The sequence below is a fragment of the Oculina patagonica genome, chromosome 9 (genome assembly GCF_052425735.1).
Source record: "Oculina patagonica isolate OP01 chromosome 9, crgOcupat, whole genome shotgun sequence".
Taxonomy (NCBI): domain Eukaryota; kingdom Metazoa; phylum Cnidaria; class Anthozoa; order Scleractinia; family Oculinidae; genus Oculina; species Oculina patagonica.
In genome coordinates this window covers 3,996,814-4,017,137 of record NC_135766.1, presented here as the reverse complement: position 1 = coordinate 4,017,137, position 20,324 = coordinate 3,996,814, and the positions used below count along the sequence as shown (strand labels likewise).

Here is a 20,324-nt window from a genome sequence, read left to right as displayed (position 1 = left end):
TTTGAATAAAACAATATGAATTTATAAAACGAGACTGATTGTAACTGACTGGTTTATTGGCCAATATTTCGACTAGCGCTCCATGTTTTCACACCTCAACCATCCGTCCGATCGGCGCCTGGGGGACAAGGCAGCAACAATCAGAGTATACGAGCACTAGATATGACATTACAACAGTTTTGTTCAAGGCTTCTTTATTTTATTGAGATTAAAAGAAATGTAGATTTGATACTTGCAAGGAGTAAGTAAATAACGTGGCCGTAACTAAACGAAGGCGAAAATTAAACTTTGTGCGTTTTATTATTATTGAAGACCCATGGCCCATGATCCCATTTGTGTTCAGAGCTTTTATAATGTTTCCAAAGGCGAATCTGAAAAAAAAAAGAAAACATATCTCCGGCTTGATTACAAATTAACTGAAATATCAAAATAAAGGCTTAAACTTGTAGAATAACTCAAAAAACACAGAAAGGCCAAAAAGGGGCATGGATGGGCAAAATTCGAGAAGATTTAAACGGATTACGTTGGATAAACTTGAAAAAGTCGGGCGTTTATCTCAATTTGTATGAAAGTGTCATTTACAATGCTCGAAAATCATCCTTGTTTGTTATGTGGCAGTGATTTTACCAATAAATGACTTTTGCTCTGCCAGTTTGAAGTCTACAGCTATTAATAAATGAAAAAAAAATTGGAATTACTTGAAATGCTGTGACTTAGTCCCTTTAATCAGTGTAAGGCAAATTAATTGAAAATAATTGAACACAATGCAAGGTGTTAATTTTAGCCTCAAAACTAATTGGTTCTCTTCGAAATTACCAAGGGAAAAGCCTGGGAACGAAGTTGCAGTTTATGCGGTTCATTTATATGTTGTAAATGCCGTCTGAAGCTTAAGCGTAGCTGGCTTTTTAATTATTATACCATGGCATGACTATTCAACGCTACAAGCTACTAACTAGTTTACGACTGCCCGCGGTACTTTCAATCCGCACCCCTCACCCCCTGGAAGTGATCATAAGCTGATCTGGTCTGACAAACCTTGGCATTCAGTGGTGTAAGTTACAGCTGTTCTCAGCAATCAATGACTTTGTCATCAGGCCTCACCAGGCCAGCTTGGGTGCAGTACTTGTCTGGCACATTTAACTTCAATTGCTCAGGTTCCCCGCCTAGTCGTAAGATCACATATCCAGTCCATTGGCACTGTGCTGGTATGGTCTTTTTTCCATTTATGCACTGGAAGAGAAACAAAGAAAAGCAAAAGCGTAAAGCTGCAGGTCCGAAGGATAGCTAGCTCGCAGATATTAAAAAAAGGATTAAAGCTACCCCGAAGGGCTTCATTTATGCAAACTCGAGTCTCTCCAAGGTCTTCAGAAACCGATTTTAAAATAAAACAAAAATGTGACCATCAAGTACAGACGCTATTGTAAGCTTACAGGCCAAAGACCATGCAATGGAGGGAGAGATAAAGGCAAAGTTGTTTGAACCCTCCACCCTCTCCTCCCTTGGGTTTTTGTTTTCGTATTTAGTAAAGTGTGTAATGTAAAATAGACCCGAAAAACTATCGTTAGAATTACTGAAAAACTGCCCCGAAAGGATAAAGGAACAGTTACTAAAATATCATTTTTAGTTGGCTTCTCAGTTTGAAACCACTTTTACAAAACGGTGCACAAAACTGATAAAAATAATACATATTAAAGTTGTTAATACCGGTTCTTTTTTTCCGCTTGGAAACCTGTAATTTACGACTGGTGGAACAGGGTCGTGAACAATTCCAGCTGTAAAAAAAGATAGACGAAAAGCACAAAAAGAAAGCTGCAATTTTTATTGAAAATCTACCCTGAGACGTTTTATATACGTCTTTTATTTTAAAGCAAACAGGTTGGTATCATTTTAATATATGACGAATAACACTATATGCCTGAGTTTTCTATCACTCAAAGAATTAAAACAAGGACGAGCAGTCGGATTGTTTTACTGAGCAGAAACTATAAATATAGGGCCCTAATGGGTCCGTGTGTTCTGCTGGCATAACGTATCAACATTGATAACTGTCTTCGTCACGCAAGTTATTATGACATTTGAAACCTTTAAAAGTCGTAACCCTTGTAGAACTCCTTGTGCATGCAAAGCAACATAGGATCAAGTAATTTTTCCCGGGGCAATTACCAAAATTAAGGAAAAATGCCCTCTGTCTCAGCCAATCACCATTCAGTAATTTTGCTCTCTATGTTATAAATCTCTTTATCGTATCGATAACAAAATTCTTAAATCGTCCTCGCGCTGCGCGCTCGGCCGATTTTGAAATTACTCGCCCGATTACTCCCTGAATTGTACTCCATTCAGTCCAATTACTGTTACTAATCAGCGCGCGATCACGCGGGTGTCCAATTACAGGTATCCAATTTAAGCAACTTCAAATTGTATGGATACCTGCAATTGGACACTTACGCCATTCGCTGTTTTCCTACTTTTTGTACAACCAATTGAATATATCTTTGACTTTTTCTCACAAAAGAATTTTGTTGTTGATACCATTAAATAGTAATAGGATTGAGTGGAATCCAATACGGTCTGTAATCATTCGAGTGATTAACAAAATCGGACGACCGCATAGCGGAAGTCTGATTTGTTTAACTAGAGTATGATAACAGACAGAATTGTCGACACGAAGTGCTATTATCAATTAATCATAAGTATAACACAAGAACTTTGTTGAATATATCTTAGGACGCGAACTTTGTTATCGGTCACCTTGTTAGTATGTAATTGGACACTTAAGCTGCGCGCCCACCAATTTGGTAAAAAATAGGGTGTGCTAAGAGCCAATCGATTCCAGAATTTTGTTATAGTTATGATTACGCGACAAATAGGCGCGCACAGAGCCAAAAGAAATCAAGAATTTTATTATAGATACGATTGAAGTAAAATGGCAAATGCCTTTCGCACCTGGCGGCGTATCTTTAGCGGGAATGGCTGAAGCACAAGCAGCTAACAGAAGAACAACCACGAGGCAATACGCAGACATCTTCACCGGAAATAAGACACCTTTCAATCTTGATAGTCTTGCTCTTCGTCTCTCTCTGCTGAATATGAATGCAATATAAATACGTGAATACATCTTCCTCCAAGGATATAGTATGCAAAGTGATTCTTTATGAGGAAGTTTTTTTTCCGTCAATTGCATACTACCCGATAATGTGTAACTAAACTCGGTCAGGAAAGTTACATTTTTCATCTTCCTTTTAAAGCAAAGGGGCTAGTTGTTTCTTAAACTCTCGAAATTTAACTGCGTGTTAAACATACCAAACCAGACATTTGTAGTAATAAATATTCCCCGACGCAGTTTTTTTTTAGAGAACAGTGTGACGAAAAACAAGGGACGTTAAGCGCTTTCTCCTAAAATCTGACAGAGAACTAACTCCATTTGTGAGCCTTGGTACTCTAGATATAACCTTAATTTGGTGAGAGAAATCAAACCTCGGCTAGAAATATCTAATTTTTTGAAGACACGCGGAAACAACTTGAAAAATTGAGCCTCAATTTTTCAGGATGTAGTCAATTTTCATCCTAGCTATCCGTTGCCAAAGACGCTTTTAAACAGTTTCAGAGCTCTAATATAGCAATAATTGTTAATAAAAATGGACTTTTTTTTTATTAAGGTTTAACTACGAAACAAAAAATTATTTTGGCTGTTCAAATATCTGCAGTTTAAATCAGTAGCAAGGCTCCTTTGGGCCTCTGGAATATCATTTGGTCAAAATATCTATTTCTTAGGAAACTTTTGTCACTGTTCTTTCCTACTGGGAAAGCTATTCCAAATTTCCAATTTAAAAATTTCAAAGTCGCGTTTGTTTTTGTTAATTAACGTTTATTTCCACGCCGTTAATTAAGTGGAGCGTTAATTCCATTAATTATCATTATTTTGGCCTCAATTTCGCGATACGGTCCAGACGTTTTTGACTCCTAGGAAAGCAGGATTATTTTATCAGCCTGGAATCACTAAAACGGTATCACTAAAATATCACTGCCGGTATCACTAAAACGTCGAAGAACGCTCGAAGCGGATAGATTCCTTCACTTAACCTATACGTTTGGGGAAATTAAGTACCAAGAACATTGTTTCCGTTTAAAATTATACGCCTAGTGTTAAAGTAAACTTGTTCCTGTTGTCTCAACATTTTTTTTTCGTTGTTTATGTCGCGCTTATTTGAAATGTTAAACCACTTTTTCGCGTTCAGTAATTTACTTTATTGGGAAGCAATTTTTCCTTCAATTCGCGTTAATCTAAGTCGCGTTAATTTCAAATACCTTTAAAACACAAGCGTCAATTTCCTATAATAAGGTAGCAAAAAAAAAAAAAAAAAGACTTACTGTGCCTTGCCCTTGTTTCTGCTTTGAAAAAGAAATGATTTTAACTTTCCAATGCCCTGCTGAGTCGCTTTATGAAAGTTAGAACAGTTACCAGTGGAACTACAGGTACATGCTGCCTCGTTCCCAGTCGGCTCTCTTTTTAAGGGATGACGTCAGTCAAGCCTGATGCCATGAAGCAGTCTGTGGATTTTGAACAACTTTTTGTCGCGATCGACCAATCAATAAAAAACCGAACGAGTTAACGTGAAATCGCCGCGAAAAACACTCAGCAAAATAATCCTGAAAAGTTAGAAAGGACTGATACAAAGTATAAACGTATGAAACAAGTTATGTATGTACAACGGGACTGTGTAAACAATTACGAAGAAACGTTGACCTTGCTTGTCGCTCGAATATCGTATCGAATATCGTTTATCGATTGTCACGCTACAAGAAAACTTTTTTGTTGAACACATGACCATTTAACATAGAAGTTGTCCACTGTTTTTTGACAAATTTTCTGAAAATTAGTTAAGACCCCCTTCGGAAACGTCATCACCTCTAGTTTATTGCAGCGTGTTTTGGATGCTTGTAGAAAAAAAAAAACATTTCCAGGATTTAAAGTTGAGAGAGAGTTTAATTTCGGCTTATGTTTTGTGGAGCTTGAGACTGGTCGAACTCAAATGTGTACGACCGAAAATATTAACAAAAATCCTTACCGAAAGTTATGCAAAAGATTTAAGCATTAATCGAAATTCTTGCTCTGGACTAGCTTAAGGTGATTCCTTAGAAATGTGATTCTTTAGAAAAAAAAAGTTGTCGAACTATTTTTTGAAACTTTACCTGAATGTTCCCTAGCTACCAAGTACTTTAAAACAAAATAAGATTAGATTGGTCAACGTGCTCGAAAAAATGATATATAATGTACCAATCGTACTCTCGAGCATAAAAAAACCTAATATATAACTTCTGGAATAAAACTCACAAAAACCCAAACGACATCGAATTAACGAGTTCTTCGAGTCAATTATTAATGATTTTGTACACGCATTCGATCAGCTATATCTTTTTTTCCTCCGATTATTTTCTTCGATAATTTTCTACCGTGATTATTCGATTAAACGCCTTCCTCGAATAAACGCCGCACATTAGGGCAGAAATATTAATAAACGCTGCCCTTGAATAAACGCCGCATCATGATGTGGCGTTTATTCCAATAATAGAGTCAAAAAGCAAATGCAGTAGTAATCAAGTTTGAGGAAGCCTCAAAAGAAACATTTTCCCTGATTTAACAATGTTTTAAGATTTTGAAAATGCCTGTTTAGACAATTCTGTTTTTAAAATTCAAATGTTTAGTTACCATACTATTGTTTGCCCTCGTATAAACGCCGCCCTCGAATAAACGCCTAACTCAAATCATGAAAAATTTAATCTACTAAATACGGTAACTCAAAAAGGACAATTTGTACACCAAAATTATGCAATAAAGTTATAGGTCACCATGCTCGTTTACGAGAATACGATGATTTATCTTCTTCTCGGGCCAAACCGTACAAAAAAGCCTCCATTTAGTTTATGTGCGCACGCGAATCTTGCGTAAAATTCTGCGCAGTAAGGATGCACAGTGCAGTATTGAGGAATCGGGTTTTCAACACTGACCCGGCCAACTTTGCCACCCAGTTTTGAAGACAGTTATTTTTTTTTTAATTGGTTTGTTTCTTTAGCAAAACGGTTTCAAGGGTTTCAACCAGTACTACTGTTGTTTAGCGCTTATTTGTGTGTTGCTTTGTGATCATTTTCCTTTTCAACAATGCCACTGAAGTATGGCAAGCATCAACAACAGCATACGTGCAGAGAGATATGACGACAGTACAACAGTTTTTTCATGGCTTCTTTTATTGAGATTTTATCAACTTGAGCTTAATTGTATGGAGTAAAACCAACACCATGCTTAAAGATACTCGTGCTTATAGTGTTTTCATAATGTCCACAGAGGCAAATCTGAAAGAAAAAAAAAGATTGAGTTAGCGAATAACATACTGGCGCAAACATAAGAGAGATGCAATAAGTTCTTAATTACAATACAAGCAGAAGTCCATGGATTATGTATTTCTGATACAAGCCACGGGCAAGATTATTCAATTCCTTTATACGCTGGTTCACACGGCTGCCTGCAGTTTTTTTTTTTTCATTTTTTTCCCATGGCTTTTTTTAGCATTTACAAACTAAACGTGATCGCAAACTGCTCTAGTCAAACAAACCTTTTCGTTCAGTAGCTAAAGCCACAGCGCGTTTTAGCAATCAATGACTTTATCCTCAGGCCTGTCCAGTCCAGCCTGGGTGCAGTACTTTTTCGCCACTGTTAGCTTCAGTTCTTCCGGATCTCCGCCTTGTTGAAGAATTACATAACCAGTCCATTGGCACTGTGCTGGTATGGTCTTCTTTCCATCAACGCACTGGAAGAGAAAGAAAAGCGAAAGAATAAAGGTTACAGTTCCGATCAATAGCTTGAAGAATGTGAAAAAGCTGACCTACCAGCGTTCTATAAAATCCAGACTCGTGTTTTTCCTAGCCCATTGAGCTATCATCTTTATTAACTGATTTTACAATGCAATCAAGCCAAATGATAACCCTCAAACACTTATTTGAGTGTGAACTTACATCCCAAAACCAACTGAGCAATGGAGTTGTATTATAAAAGGAACTCTCTTGCCTAGGTCAACCTGTTTTGGGTCACATGGCATACGTTACCGAAACGAGTAGTGACGTAAACAATACCGTGAAGGCCTGGAAAAAAAACCGTACAAGAACTAGGCAAGGGGAACTCTACACCGCCTCTCCACGCTTGAGCTTGTGTTGTTATAACAAGGGGTACTCTAAAATCAATGAGCTAATGCCTTCAAAGTTACTAAAGAAAAGTTAAACCGAGTCAACTATGGTCAAAACGTAGCACAGTTGTTACTTTAAAAAACCAGCGACGTATTTAATGAACAGCCACGTAGCCTGCGAACGGGCTCCCGAGTGGGGTTTCCGCGAGCGACGAACGCGCGAACACGAGCAAAGCGAGCGGGAGAGCGGGGCTTAGCTCGCGTTCGCCGCTCGCTTCGCTCGCGGAGACCCCACTCGGGAGCCTGTTCGTAGTCTGATGAACAGCTACAAAAAAGGTTCAAAATACCTCTTGTTTATTTCCACTCCCAAACCTGTAAATTACAACTGGTGCCGGGTGGTCAGCATCGTGAACAATCACAGCTGTAAAATGAAATTGGCATGAATAGAACAAAAAAATAAGAAAATTATTTTAAGTAGAATCTACCCTTCCCCCCTTCAGGGAGGTAACCAGACTTCAGGCAAATACTAGGCAAGATCTTGCTAGGGGGTAGCGCCCTCGAAAAGTTTTGAAATCAAGAAGCTCTGAAATATAGGCCTTTTATCAACGTTTTTCATAAGGTATTTCTTCAGAAAAGTCGATTTTGTTCAACTTAGAAACTGGGCATTATTTTCTGAATGTATTTTGCTTTTCATTTAAAGGACGGATTAAAATCTAGACGAAATAAGTGCCTATTGCAAGTTACAACCCTGCCCGTATGAAGTTTTGTATTCGTTATTAAAATTTTGGTCATTTCCATCCTCAACATTCTCATAAAATTAGTTCTTATAAACAAAAGAGTGTAACGCAGTGCGGATAAAATAAAATATAAGCTAGAAAACCACGCGATTATGACTGACCTTCATCCATAATGACTCTATCCAAAAGCCAGGCTGTATCTCTGTAGACATTCGGATCGTCTGCCAAAAAAATTAGAACTGTTATAAAAGGACAGAATTGCCCAGACCGAAGGTGGGAAGGATGTGTTTGGAGGGAGGGGAGGAAAGTAAGGAGGGAGGGGAGGGAGGGAAGGAAGGAGGGAGAGAGGGAGGGAGGGAGGAATAGTACCTGGGGGGGAACAAGTAACACAAATTTTTTATTTCAAGATTTATGAAGGGTGTAATTAGTACAAGGCAAATGTCACGGTTGAATGCCAAATTAACCGATATCCGATGAACGTTCAAAGCCTTTTTAAGTGTTCTCGCTATTTTAAGTTTCTAAGCCTCTTTCACCTTTTGTTGTTGTCTGTTCCGTACCAAATCCATTAAAAAAATCCGAGTCTAGGAAAAGGGGGAACGTAATATGTACTTCCGCCCTCCCTTAAATTGGATTTTTACATCGCGTGATTTTGCGCGCTTAAACAGAATGATTAAATTGTATGGAGGGCTACATGGCGCTTGTAACATGGGCTGAAAAAATCAAACTAAAGCTATTTATACATTCTCCCTAATTTATTTACGCGCGCAAATTTTATATGCGACAGTTTGACTCTTTTTATATCGTACGCCACGTAACGAATTGTTGAATCTCTTAAATATGCATAGAAAATTCGAGGTAAGGTAAGGATACCAAGATCTTTTTTTAGATGATAATGCGGACCGAACTTATCGATTAGGACTGGTTAAATTAAACAATACACCATTTTTTGGCGTTTTTCTTTTTAGTCACTCACGAATGATCAGGCACAATACGAGTGCAGCATTATATGAGCATTCTCTTCTAATTTTGCATACATTTGGCTTTGTTCAAGTTTTGGCGCGCGTCCAAACAATAAATTCAGCCGTTGGAAAAGGAACGTATTTCGTTGTGTTTAGTTAACTTCTAAAAACAATTTTACTGACCTTCATACTCCGGAATAACTCCTCTTTCCCACAGCAAATCAGCTGGATTCCCTTCGTCGTATTCGTATGTTCGCCCTTTAGGAAAAAAAGGTCAAAAAATGGCACAGAATTGAACATCCCAATCGATTGCAAGTGAAGCCGAGCATAGCGAACTTATTTTAGATTCTAATTTTCTTCCACCTAAACAAAAATCAAGAAATTTTAACTGGCCTTGTATGGTTCCGTATGTAACGCAGAAGGAAAAGGAAAAGCACATTTTTGTTTTAAATCTGGCGAGGCTAATTAATTGATCTCAAGGTAAATGAGCTCAAATGATATATTGAAGTCATCGAATGCATAGCATCATTCGAAATCAAAATAAGTTTGATATCTTTACCACCACAAATAAAAGCAATGTTTTAAAATTTGACTATGCATGCATGTTTTCGTTACACATTTGTAACATACAGGTTATTGACAAAAACCTCCAAGGCAAAGGGCTACACTTCAGATAAAAATGGTCTAAGTTGTAACTGTCGCATGTTCTTTAACCCATACTAATAATATTTCACGCCCAAGGGAGTAAAATTTAAAATTGCAAGTCCAGTAGAAAACTTAACGAGAAAAAAATGCCAAATAACACAATTTATACGTCGCAGAGTTTAACGGAGTATTACACAGCTCGCCGAAACTGCAATTGAAAATAATCATTTTTGCACACTAGCTATGTTTCTGCGTAACCGCCGGTTAGGAGTGGCTAGATGAATGGAGTATTGCATGCACCGTTTGGAGTAGATAACAGACGTACCTTGAATATCTTTCACACGAACAGCAGAGACACAAGCAATAAACAGAAAAGCAACCACGAGGCCAGATTTCGACATCTTCTTTGGACTTTAGGCTCTTTCAACCTTGGATAAACTTGTTTGGAAGTGCGCAAACGTCTCTCTCTGGTGAATGTGACGAATGGGTGAATAAACAACTTGCTCCAGGGTTGTAAGTATGCAAAGAGGTGTTGCCTTGCTAAGCGCTTATTCGCTGCGGCTAACACCCAGTTGACATAATATCGTTGACATCTAAACGCTTCGGTAAACATTGAATATTGCTTACGTGATCATTCAGCTGAATAACACGAAATGCTATATTTGTTATCAATGTAAGTTAAAAAGTATGATATATTATTTATTTACTTATAAAATCAAAACTGAAGGTAAAGAAACTCGTTACAAATGTTTAATGTTTGTCCATATTTTTCCCTTTGGATTTAAGTATTTTCAGCCTTGTAAATAATTAGCTTAATTGTTTATTTTAAAATAAAACTTCAGTTGGCGAGATAGATAAAAATTAACATTTTTTAAATAAAGAATGAAACTGATCAGTCGTTAAGTAACACGCACACTTTTTATTGCCGTAATACTAAATTCCAAGTCAGAGTTCAGAGCAAGCTAGATCTACTCGGGGGATCGAACATACTGCTGAACTAGCCAAAAATTGAAAGAGTCTGACAAACTAACTTGTCTGACCTTGGACAACGTGGCAACTCAAGTAGGACACAAGCACTTCCACAACAGAAATTAACGCCGAAATTTGAAACTCGGCCAACGCTCGTTTACGCTATTGTCAATCACAATTAAGATGACAGCCAACCGACATTAAAATTGGCGCCCACCAATTGTAATCGTCCATGCACATCAATTATTGAATAGTCGGCATTGTAAAACGTTATTATTCCGTATCCACATGACATCGGCAAAATTCTAAAATCCAAAACTGGAAGGCCCCTGAGTTTTTATCTTTCACTGGCTATTTAGACGTCCTAAATTAATGTATCTCTTGTTCCTGATGGTCTTTAGCTCTAAAGCATCCTTAATCTTCAGGCCCTATCAGTACTGAATTTTCTCAAAAACGCATTTTTCAACCGTTAAACTGAAGTTTTGGTGTCACAATGCTAAATTTCCCTAAACTTTGCTATAAAACCGCTTTTTCTTACAGCAACATTCTTATAAAGATTCAATGTAAAAAAATGTACAGTATTTTACTTTGAACTTTTCCGAAGGCGCAGTTCGCCTTCGAATCAAGTTTCAAGACCGAAGCTTGAATTTATTTTTATCATTTTTCGCAGTATTCCCTAACATGTATTCGTAATTTCTCGTGCCAATGCCCCGCCGGGCTAAGAAGAACGAAAATGGCTATGGAGATAGGGACTTGGGACGCAAAATGGTTTGATTCATTCCCAGCCCTCTTTGTTGAAAAAGAAATTGCATCATTTACTAAATCTGGCATTTTTTCAAAAGAAGGATGGGGACAAATCACTCTATAGGTACAAGGTGGTGTTTCATTATCTGCTCGTCATGCAGTAATTGGCGAGGCATAAAGTGCCGGTGATGGCCTAAACCCTGCACACATGCAGCAACCAGTTTTGAAACATTTCAATTTTCCACCTATTCTCAAGTAAAATCACAGAAAATTTAGGCCTTTTGTGGAAGGTAAGAGAAGAATGCGAAATTCTTTTCAAAGTACAAATGCAATCAAGATTTACGTTTATTATTATTATTATTATTATTATTATTATTATTATTATTATTATTATTATTATTATTAAGTTTTCCAGATTTGGGTATAGAACGGTTCAAGTCTGAAAACTATCTGCAGTTTTTAAAGGAGCTACATCACGAACAACGCATCTTGAAAAAAAAGGCAATTTTTTTTCAAGTTTGTCAATCGTAATGTCTAATCTCCGTCAGTCAAAGCCATCCTTGTTTATTTTCGCGTTTTTATTACTCCTTTTTGTTTTTCTATCTAAAAACTATTGTTTTGACGTTTTGTACAATTTGAAAGTGACTCAGAAAATATGACTTAAAATATCTGACATTGCTCCTTTAAGTGCCTTTAAAAAAGGTAAAGCCTACGAAAGCGATCACAAGCATCGTTTATTAAACTGCCACGAGCACAGCTCCTTTTGCACTTCTCCTCCCTCTGTCACAATGCAAGCTCTTCCTCTTCACAATTTTTAGGCGAGGACGTTAGTCTCGAGCATTATGTTATGAAGCGATAAATTGGTTGGGTTTACAACGGGCGATGTGATGATTCGAACCGAGGGGGATTGGTAACTAAGAATATGGCTTTTCCTCCGCCATCTTGGTTATTCGAGACTTTTTTCGCAGCCAGAAGCCTTGACTCGAAGTAAGATTAGTAGCTTAAATTGCGCTCACTTACAAACATATTGAGATATCATAGTACACAAAAACCTTATCGACACACCGAACTAAATTGTGGTTTACGAGCTTGGAGTCAGCTGGCGAGTGCTGTTTCGGCAGACCTTTGCCTTTCAAGACTGAAGTTGAACTGGATATAAAGCATTGAAAGCAATATAAACACGGCTAATTAAACATCAGGATTGATATATTTGTGATCTGAACTACTGGCGACATTGTAACCTGAGCTTTAACTGAAGAGGAGAAGTGCAGAAGAATATATTGCCACAACTGCTGAGGTGAGCGATCAAAAATTTATATCAGTTTGCTTGTACATGTACTTTATTGAATAACATAATGGACAAAGTATTTATGGAATCGAAATAACGATTTTAAAAGGCTAAATATCTGCTAGATGTTGTTATATTTAATTTGCTGGAATTTATAGATTACTAAGCATTGAGAGAGCTTCATTCGCGATCCCTTCTGTCAACAGAACGTTTTCGTATACTACTAGGTCAGATTTCAACATTGATCTTAATAATGGTGTGCAAAGCAGCAGTAAATATAAACAAGTGATTGTAAAATATGGATACAAACAAACTTATTTCAGGCTTTACCACTGACAAAAGAACTACAATTGATCACATTTACACAAATCTAAATAAATACTGATAAATCAAGAGTCCAAACTGGTGTTCTCAAGACACACTAAGGTGACCTTAAAGCTGGGTGGTTTAATAGCAACCAAAAAAGAGTATATACATTTTTGTAGACCATAATAACTAGTAAATGATTTAAGAAGCATAGTGTACATGTAGAAAGATGTGTTTCAGAAAAAGAAAATTTTAAGTAACTACTTATGTTGCAATAAATTGTTGCAATGTTGCAATCAATTTTAACAATTGATTCTTTCTTTTATTATGTTTACAGAACAGAATTAAAAAACAACAGAAAACATCCAAAATACAGTTTTCAAAGAATCCACTGACAGCTGTGTTTTGTCCTAATTGCTTCAATATGTTTAATCTGCACTTTGTCAAGAAGCAGCATGAATGTGTGAATGTGGCTATTGCATTGGAACTGCTTTGACTGGAACTGGTTATTGGCCTCTATTCTGCCTCTATGCAATATATAGAAAGCCCAGTCCTCACTATGAATGGCAGATATATTTAAAAAAAAACACAGCGAAAACCATGTAGCAATAACACCTAAGTTAAAAAAATAAACTGTGTAAAACATCTCTGGATTTGCTACTGAAAGACTCTCAATTCAAATTCATTACTGGCAAACCACTGTATCAACTCTACTTCCTAGACTCCACATGTACTGTATATTTACTTACTTGCATCACAAATTGTACAGAAAGTGCAAACAACTTTCAGCCCCATTTAAATTTAACAAGAGTAAATCAAGATGCTATATCAACTTTACTTCCTGGAAACTTGTACTTCCTTAAGCTTGCACTGCGTGTTTTAAGTGATATTAAGTTTTTGGACTTACTGCACAAAATTTACATTACAGATTGTACAGTCAGTGCAGACAACTTTAAGCCACATTTAAACAAGAGGCAATCTAGATACATTATTTCAAGACATTTTATTCTTGCCAAAGTTGTGGAAGTTCCTAGCTGTCTAGTAAAGTTACAAAATATGTTGCCTTCCATTGTGAAAAGTCGTGAAAAAAGACATCTTATTAGAGTTGTACGAATTAAATCGTGCCAATTTTGTGATCAAAGCAGCTTACAATTTGCCTTTTATTAATTACAGTAACATTGGTTAGAAACTAACCTTTCCTTGGAATGCACAACTAAAACACCACCGGAAACAAAGTACTGTATTTTAAAATTTTATTTACCTGACAAACCCATTCCCCCCCCCCCCCCCTTTTATAGCAAATGTCTCAGTGTCTCAACTTTCGACTTACAGTGAGGAGCCCAAAAGGGTGACCACTTTTAATGTACTAACAATTTTTGCCTTGCACGAAAGAATGTGAATTAATTAAAAGTGGTCACACATTTGGGCTCCTTGCTGTAAATCACACATCTTTTGGACTCGCATTTTCACTCAATAGACATTTTTGGCTTTGTCAGTGTAATATAAGTAGCCCATTTCAAAATCACATGATGCTGAATACCAAGAGAATTTTTTCTGAATTTGAAAGTAGTGATTCTCAAGAGTGATGTCACAGTCTGAAATAGGACAACCAAAAAACGAAGCCTGAAAGGTCCCTTCTCAGTTCTTTGTCTGGAATTTTTAACATACTGTCTTGCTTTACTGGAACGTCCTCGCCTTAGTATGCATTGCATACCGGTTATTACCTGGGGAGTCACGCAACGCATAGTTGGAAAAGGGTCACCTGACTGTAAAAGAATATGATCGGTCTAAAAAAGCCGCACCACGTACTTAACCAATCAGATTCAAAACCAAAAGCAATCACGCTTGGTTCACGTGCGTTTTCCCGGGCTTTGCGCCGGCTCCGCGTATTTCCTTCTAAAGGTGAAATTGCCAGTGTCGCGTAATTTTTTTACGAGCGTGAAAAATTTGGAGACAATGTATGAACGACCTGCGTAAAAGTGTACGCAAGTCGCTCATACATTGTCTTTAAATTTTTTCACGCAAGAAAATGCACGTAAAAGATTACGTGTTAGTGAAAATCCACCTTTATTCTCATTGATTCATCATGTTTCTTACGTTTCTTGTAACTAGCCATTGCGATTGCTTTGGTTATTTAATTTTATTATTATTTTCTTACGACGCTCAATTAAAAACCGCTCTATTGCGTTTGCTGAGTCCTTCGCTAATTAACGTTCAACAGTTTCTTATTAATTTCAGCCAAAATGGCAACACACATCTTAACATAAAAATAACACAAGCTCCGGGTCTCTACTTTTCTCATAGTTCTGGCTGGGAGACCTTGTTTTTGTGTGCAATCAATAAAAACACCATTAATCTTTGATGTTAACTTTCAAGACCGGTACAGAATTGGGGTTTGTATAAGTCATGATCAGCGTTTTTTTCTTATAACCTGTATGGTGGCTGCATCAATAATATCAAGAGAAAATCAACGCTGATCTCTGTTGTGTGGGACTGAAAAGGTCCTTTCTTTGAGATAAACTTGTCCTGAAATGCTAGACACTTTTTGTCGTTTCACTAGCGTCCGTTTCCACTGGTGAATCTGTTTCACCGAGTTTAGCTTCCAGTTTTTCAAATTCCGTTTTGCTTATTTCGTCCGCTTCGTCTTCAACCTGTAAATAGAAGAAGAGGAAAATGAAAAATGCTTATTTAGTGAATAAAAAATAATAGTTCGCGGAAATGAAATCACTTAAAGGGACTGTGTCACGGATTTTAGCCAAATTTTGGTGCGAGAAATGACCATTAGATTCGGTGAAATATAAAAATAACTCTTAAAACAGAGAAGGAACATTTCAATAACACAGCAAATACAAAAAAAGGTACGGATGGCCAAAAGTGAAGAAGATTGAAACGGATTGCAATATGGGTTTTTGAAATATTGTTGGGCTGAACAGTTTTCAAAGTTAATCCTGTTTGCTTGGAACTTTAAATTATAACGCCTGTGAGACACATTTGGTTGCAATAACGCTATGGTTTTGTCAATTAGATCCATAGTTCTAAGTAATTTCTTTGCAACCATTAAGTTTCATAACGAGTATTTGGTAAAACTTTATAAAATAAACCTAACTCAGCTGTGACACAGTCTTGTACCGAGCTTGTTGCTAACGTCAACGATTATAAATAAGGCCGAAGAAAATAGGAGCGAGAGCCAAAGAGAAATTTCAGTGATCTGTTTAATTTCTTCAAATTCTTTGATTATCATTAGCACCAAAAATACGCTCAAAAACAATCAAACGAACCATAAACAAACAAAACAAAACAAACGTTTTAAGCCAGGCGATTGTCACTTAAAATTTAAATTGGTTCGTCTAGACGGGACTTCTTCGGGGTTCAAGGTATGTAACTTTCCTTCTTTTGGGCACTAAAAAACGGCCGCATCTCAAGAAATTAGACGCGTGAGCCCATCGCGCGCAAGCAATATGTAGCTCAAATGCGCCTGAGTACTTAGTATCTGTTGGCGCTGACGTACGAATATCCTTTGTACGAGTATCCTGACCAGCCTTATGCTGGATTTCCACTGACGCATAATCTTTTACGTGCGTTCACGTGCCTGCATGAAAACAACAACAACAAAAAATAGAGACAATGTATGAACGATTACGTAGTCTCATTAACACCCCAACCTTACAACTCGTTTTCTTGCAAATATCACTAATAAGCCTATAATGCAGAGCATTAAGCAAACGAAACGCAAATTTCTTTCGACACTTAAGTGAAAATCATTCTGTTATTATACATCCTACTAATTCTGAGATACTGGTGATAAATCAAGAGAATCACTTTGTTGATTTACATCCCGTTCCTGCAAAGTGCAAAAATATTTAAATAGAGGATAATACACGAGTGCGCACAGATCCAAAAGTTGGATATTGAGTTAAACACGAGACGAGGAATGTCATTTCGGCCAATACGATTTCGGCAAAATTCCGAAGATTTTTTATTTCGACTCTTTTCCGAAGTTTTTCGAAGGTCATCCGGAAGTTTCCAATGATGTTCCGAAAAATTCTGACGTTCGAAGATTTACGAAGACTGCCGAACATTTTCGAGAAAGAAACGAAGATCTTTCGCCTGCTTTTGACTTAGCTTTAATTTATACCAACAATGGTTTACTTGTAAGACAACGACATAAGCAATCGTGTCGTCACATAAATTATTGTAACATCTCCGTATGATTCTTCTTTTTGGAAGACTGGAGGAAACCCTTGAAAAACAAAAGTTATTAAGACGGAATCCACTAGGAAGTCGAGTAATATTTATTAAAGTTGGTCAAAAATCAATTTCCAGAATAATTTAAATCCTATTGCGTTATTTCCTACCCTTAATAAAAGGTAAATATGTAAGTAATTATCCGTGATAACACCAACAACAATTTCTTATCAGAGTCTGAGAAAATGAATTTCAAAGTTCACAAGATATGGGCAAAATCTCACGTGTAGCCATTTTGTAAATTCGTCTTAAGCGATTCAGTGGAATTCAGCGGAACTTCCAAATGTGTTTTCGATGTGTGGTGTTGTTAGAAAAGATTTCTTTTGATAAGATATTTGAAGCAGTAACAAAAAAGTTTGCAATAAGGTGGAAATAATTCTGGTACAACAATTTCTTATCAGAGTCTGTTAAAGTTAAAGTTCACAAGCTATGGGCAAAATCTCACGTGTAGCCATTTTGTAAATTCGTCTTAAGCGATTCAGTGGAATTCAGCGGAACTTCCAAATGTGTTTTCGATGTGTGGCGTTGTTAGAAAAGATTTCTTTTGATAAGATATTTGAAGCAGTAACAAAAGAGTTTGCAATAAGGTGGAAATAATTCTGGTACAACAATTTCTTATCAGAGTCTGAGAAAATGAATTTCAAAGTTCACAAGGTATGGGCAAAATCTCACGTGTAGCCATTTTGTAAATTCGTCTTAAGCGATTCAGTGGAATTCAGCGGAACTTCCAAATGTGTTTTCGATGTGTGGTGTTGTTAGAAAAGATTTCTTTTGATAAGATATTTGAAGCAGTAACAAAAAAGTTTGCAATAAGGTGGAAATAATTCTGGTACAACAATTTCTTATCAGAGTCTGTTAAAGTTAAAGTTCACAAGCTATGGGCAAAAGCTTACATCTTTTAAGAGATTCAGTGGAATTCAGCGGAACTTCAAAATGTGTTTTCGATGTGTGGTGTTGTTAGAAAAGATTTCTTTCGATAAGATATTTGAAGCAGTAACACAAAAGCTTGCAATCAGGTGTAAATAGTTTTGGTACATAATTTTGTCCAATAACTACTCGAAGTCCTGGCGGATTTCCTCTTAAATGTTAATCACTCATGGTAGTTTGGTGTACATCTATTCACGGTAGCTCTTTTATTCGTCAGGTCTGGTTCCAAAACCGCCGAGCAAGATGGCGAAAGCGTGAAATCAAGAATAAACCAGCACCAGCCATCCCTGCTTCGAAACCACGGCCAGACAACTGTGACGTCTTCCCGCCAACCATGTGCCAGCTGCCGCCAGCCCATTTCCCGCCAATGAGCCAAACACCTTTCAGACCGTGGAGCCCAGTCTACCCTCCGTTTGCAGCCAGCGCTTCTTTGTTTCCGCCCTGGGGTACGCTTGCACAGGAAGTTTTCAACAGGGATACTAATTTCCCGTGTGCTGCTTCAAAAACTGTCAGCGTGATGGTCAACCCGCGTGTATCGACTTCAGCGAGCCCTCCGTCCAGCTCCAGTACTTCGCCCACGAGCAGCCACGTGACTCAGTACCAAGCCCCCTATGACTCGGACAGCGGAGAGAGCCGCCATTCCGCCGACGATTATTTGGCCGCGGTAACTTTGGCGTCTGGTTTTAAACGAGAAAATTAAGGAAAAATGAAATTTTAACAACGAAAAGAGAAGTTTTAATGTTAAATGGTTACAGAACGCCGAAAATAGGTTCAAAGCTTTCAGTTTTTATTCACTGTGTTCTTACGAAAGAAACCTTTGTAAATATACAATTTTTAAATTTTTAGGAGAATTTTTAAGACCATGTTTTTTAATTAAACTTTAGTTTTCGCAAACGTTCTGTTGTTAGAAACCTAGCCTAAATATATGCATCGAAAGATACATGGTGTCTAGTTGTTTCAATATGTAAACCATATGTTTTTGATCACAACTAATAAAACTTATTGAATTGTATTCATTAGGTTATTATTTTTTTACATTTGGTCACTTTACCTCCCAGTTACCCATGCAATACATTTATATTCATCTAGGTAGAGCAAAGCACTGTAGATTGAAGATCTGGACATCTTGGTATAGAACTTCAACAATTTGACATACTACAGCAAGGGACTAGTCATTATTTAGAGGGTTCGGAGGGCTGGTGCAAACAGGGGGATGTCAATGATTATTAAGCAGGGGGGGGGGGCAGGAGAATTTCTAAATACTGTCTTTCTTCATTTGCAAATAAAAGGTAGGGACGTAATTATCCATGAAAACAGCAACTTAACAACAATTTCTTATCAGAGTCTGAAAAAAAAAAGAATTTCAGGGTTTACAAGCTATAGGCAAAATCTCATTTGTAGCCATTTTGTAACAGTGCAATTCATTGGAGCTTCAAAATTTTTGTTTTCGACGTTTTGTGTTATTAAAAAAGATTTACTTCTGTACTTGAAGCAGTAACACAAAAGCTTGCAATAAGGAGTAAATAATTTTGTCCAATAACTACTCGAAGTCCCGGCGAATTCCATCTTAAACAGTTTGATTTTCTCTCCATTCCGAGAGCAAAATCACAGAAAATGTACGCCTTTAGTGGAAGGTACGAAAGGAATAGGAAATTCGGCGTCTACTTAAAGTAAACGTAATCAAGTTTACTTTTATTATTTTTTTCAATCTGCGTTACGGAACGGTCCAGGTCTGAAAAGTAACAGCATAGTAACTATTCTTCCCGCAGCCGTTACTTTGGCAGTCACGCAACGTCTACTTGGAGAAAGCTCGCGTGACGAGCCAATGAAAACCGAGGAGCCTCGGCAACAATAAACCATATTCGTATTCTCGGTATTGGACTGAAACTAGCTTGCATGCAATGGAAGCTAATGCGGGGGAATTTTATTTAAAAGAGCGTCATGTCATTTGCATTTGAAAAGAGTCCCCGCCTATAATAGCATCCATTGCACGCTAGTTCCAGTCCAGTACCGAGAATACGAATATCGCCTATTTGCCACTGGTTCACAATGCTCTGCAATCTACTTAACCAATCAGATTCAAAACCAAAGGCAATTACGTCTGGTTCACGTGCGTGCGCGTTCGCGTGCTTGGCGCCCGGCTACGCGTATTTGCTTCAAGTTCTTACTTATTAGTTCATCGGGTTGTTTCCGTTTCTTATGATAGGCCTTATTCACGAGAGCCCGTAAGCCGCCATGTTTGTTTTCACGGTGTAATGCGAACTAGGCACGTGATTTGCGAGGGGGCAAACAAGCTAAATCAATAAATTTTAGCTGGTTACTTACAAAG

At 37.4% G+C, this 20,324-nt stretch overlaps 3 protein-coding genes across 3 annotated transcripts; 1 reads left to right on the top strand and 2 right to left on the bottom strand.

The window, feature by feature from the left end:
• Positions 1–338: 338 nt before the first annotated feature.
• LOC144665421 (uncharacterized) lies at positions 339–4,431 on the bottom strand. Its single transcript, XM_078526680.1, has 5 exons — positions 4,369–4,431; positions 2,944–3,080; positions 1,705–1,772; positions 1,036–1,230; positions 339–371 (listed from the first exon to the last, which is right to left on the bottom strand). Exons 2-4 carry the CDS (start codon positions 3,020–3,022, stop codon positions 1,069–1,071), a joined length of 309 nt encoding a protein of 102 aa, XP_078382806.1. The 5' UTR covers positions 3,023–3,080; positions 4,369–4,431; the 3' UTR covers positions 339–371; positions 1,036–1,068.
• A 1,794-nt stretch (positions 4,432–6,225) lies between these two features.
• On the bottom strand, positions 6,226–10,013 carry LOC144665407 (uncharacterized). The gene is made up of 6 exons (XM_078526664.1): positions 9,842–10,013; positions 9,055–9,129; positions 8,074–8,133; positions 7,523–7,596; positions 6,609–6,803; positions 6,226–6,348 (listed from the first exon to the last, which is right to left on the bottom strand). The coding sequence occupies exons 1-5, from the start codon at positions 9,915–9,917 to the stop codon at positions 6,642–6,644; spliced, it is 447 nt and encodes a 148-aa protein (XP_078382790.1). The 5' UTR covers positions 9,918–10,013; the 3' UTR covers positions 6,226–6,348; positions 6,609–6,641.
• An 8,151-nt stretch (positions 10,014–18,164) lies between these two features.
• LOC144664894 (uncharacterized) lies at positions 18,165–18,895 on the top strand. Its single transcript, XM_078526100.1, has one exon. The coding sequence runs from the start codon at positions 18,165–18,167 to the stop codon at positions 18,693–18,695; it is 531 nt and encodes a 176-aa protein (XP_078382226.1). The 3' UTR covers positions 18,696–18,895.
• The last annotated feature ends 1,429 nt before the right edge of the window (positions 18,896–20,324 follow it).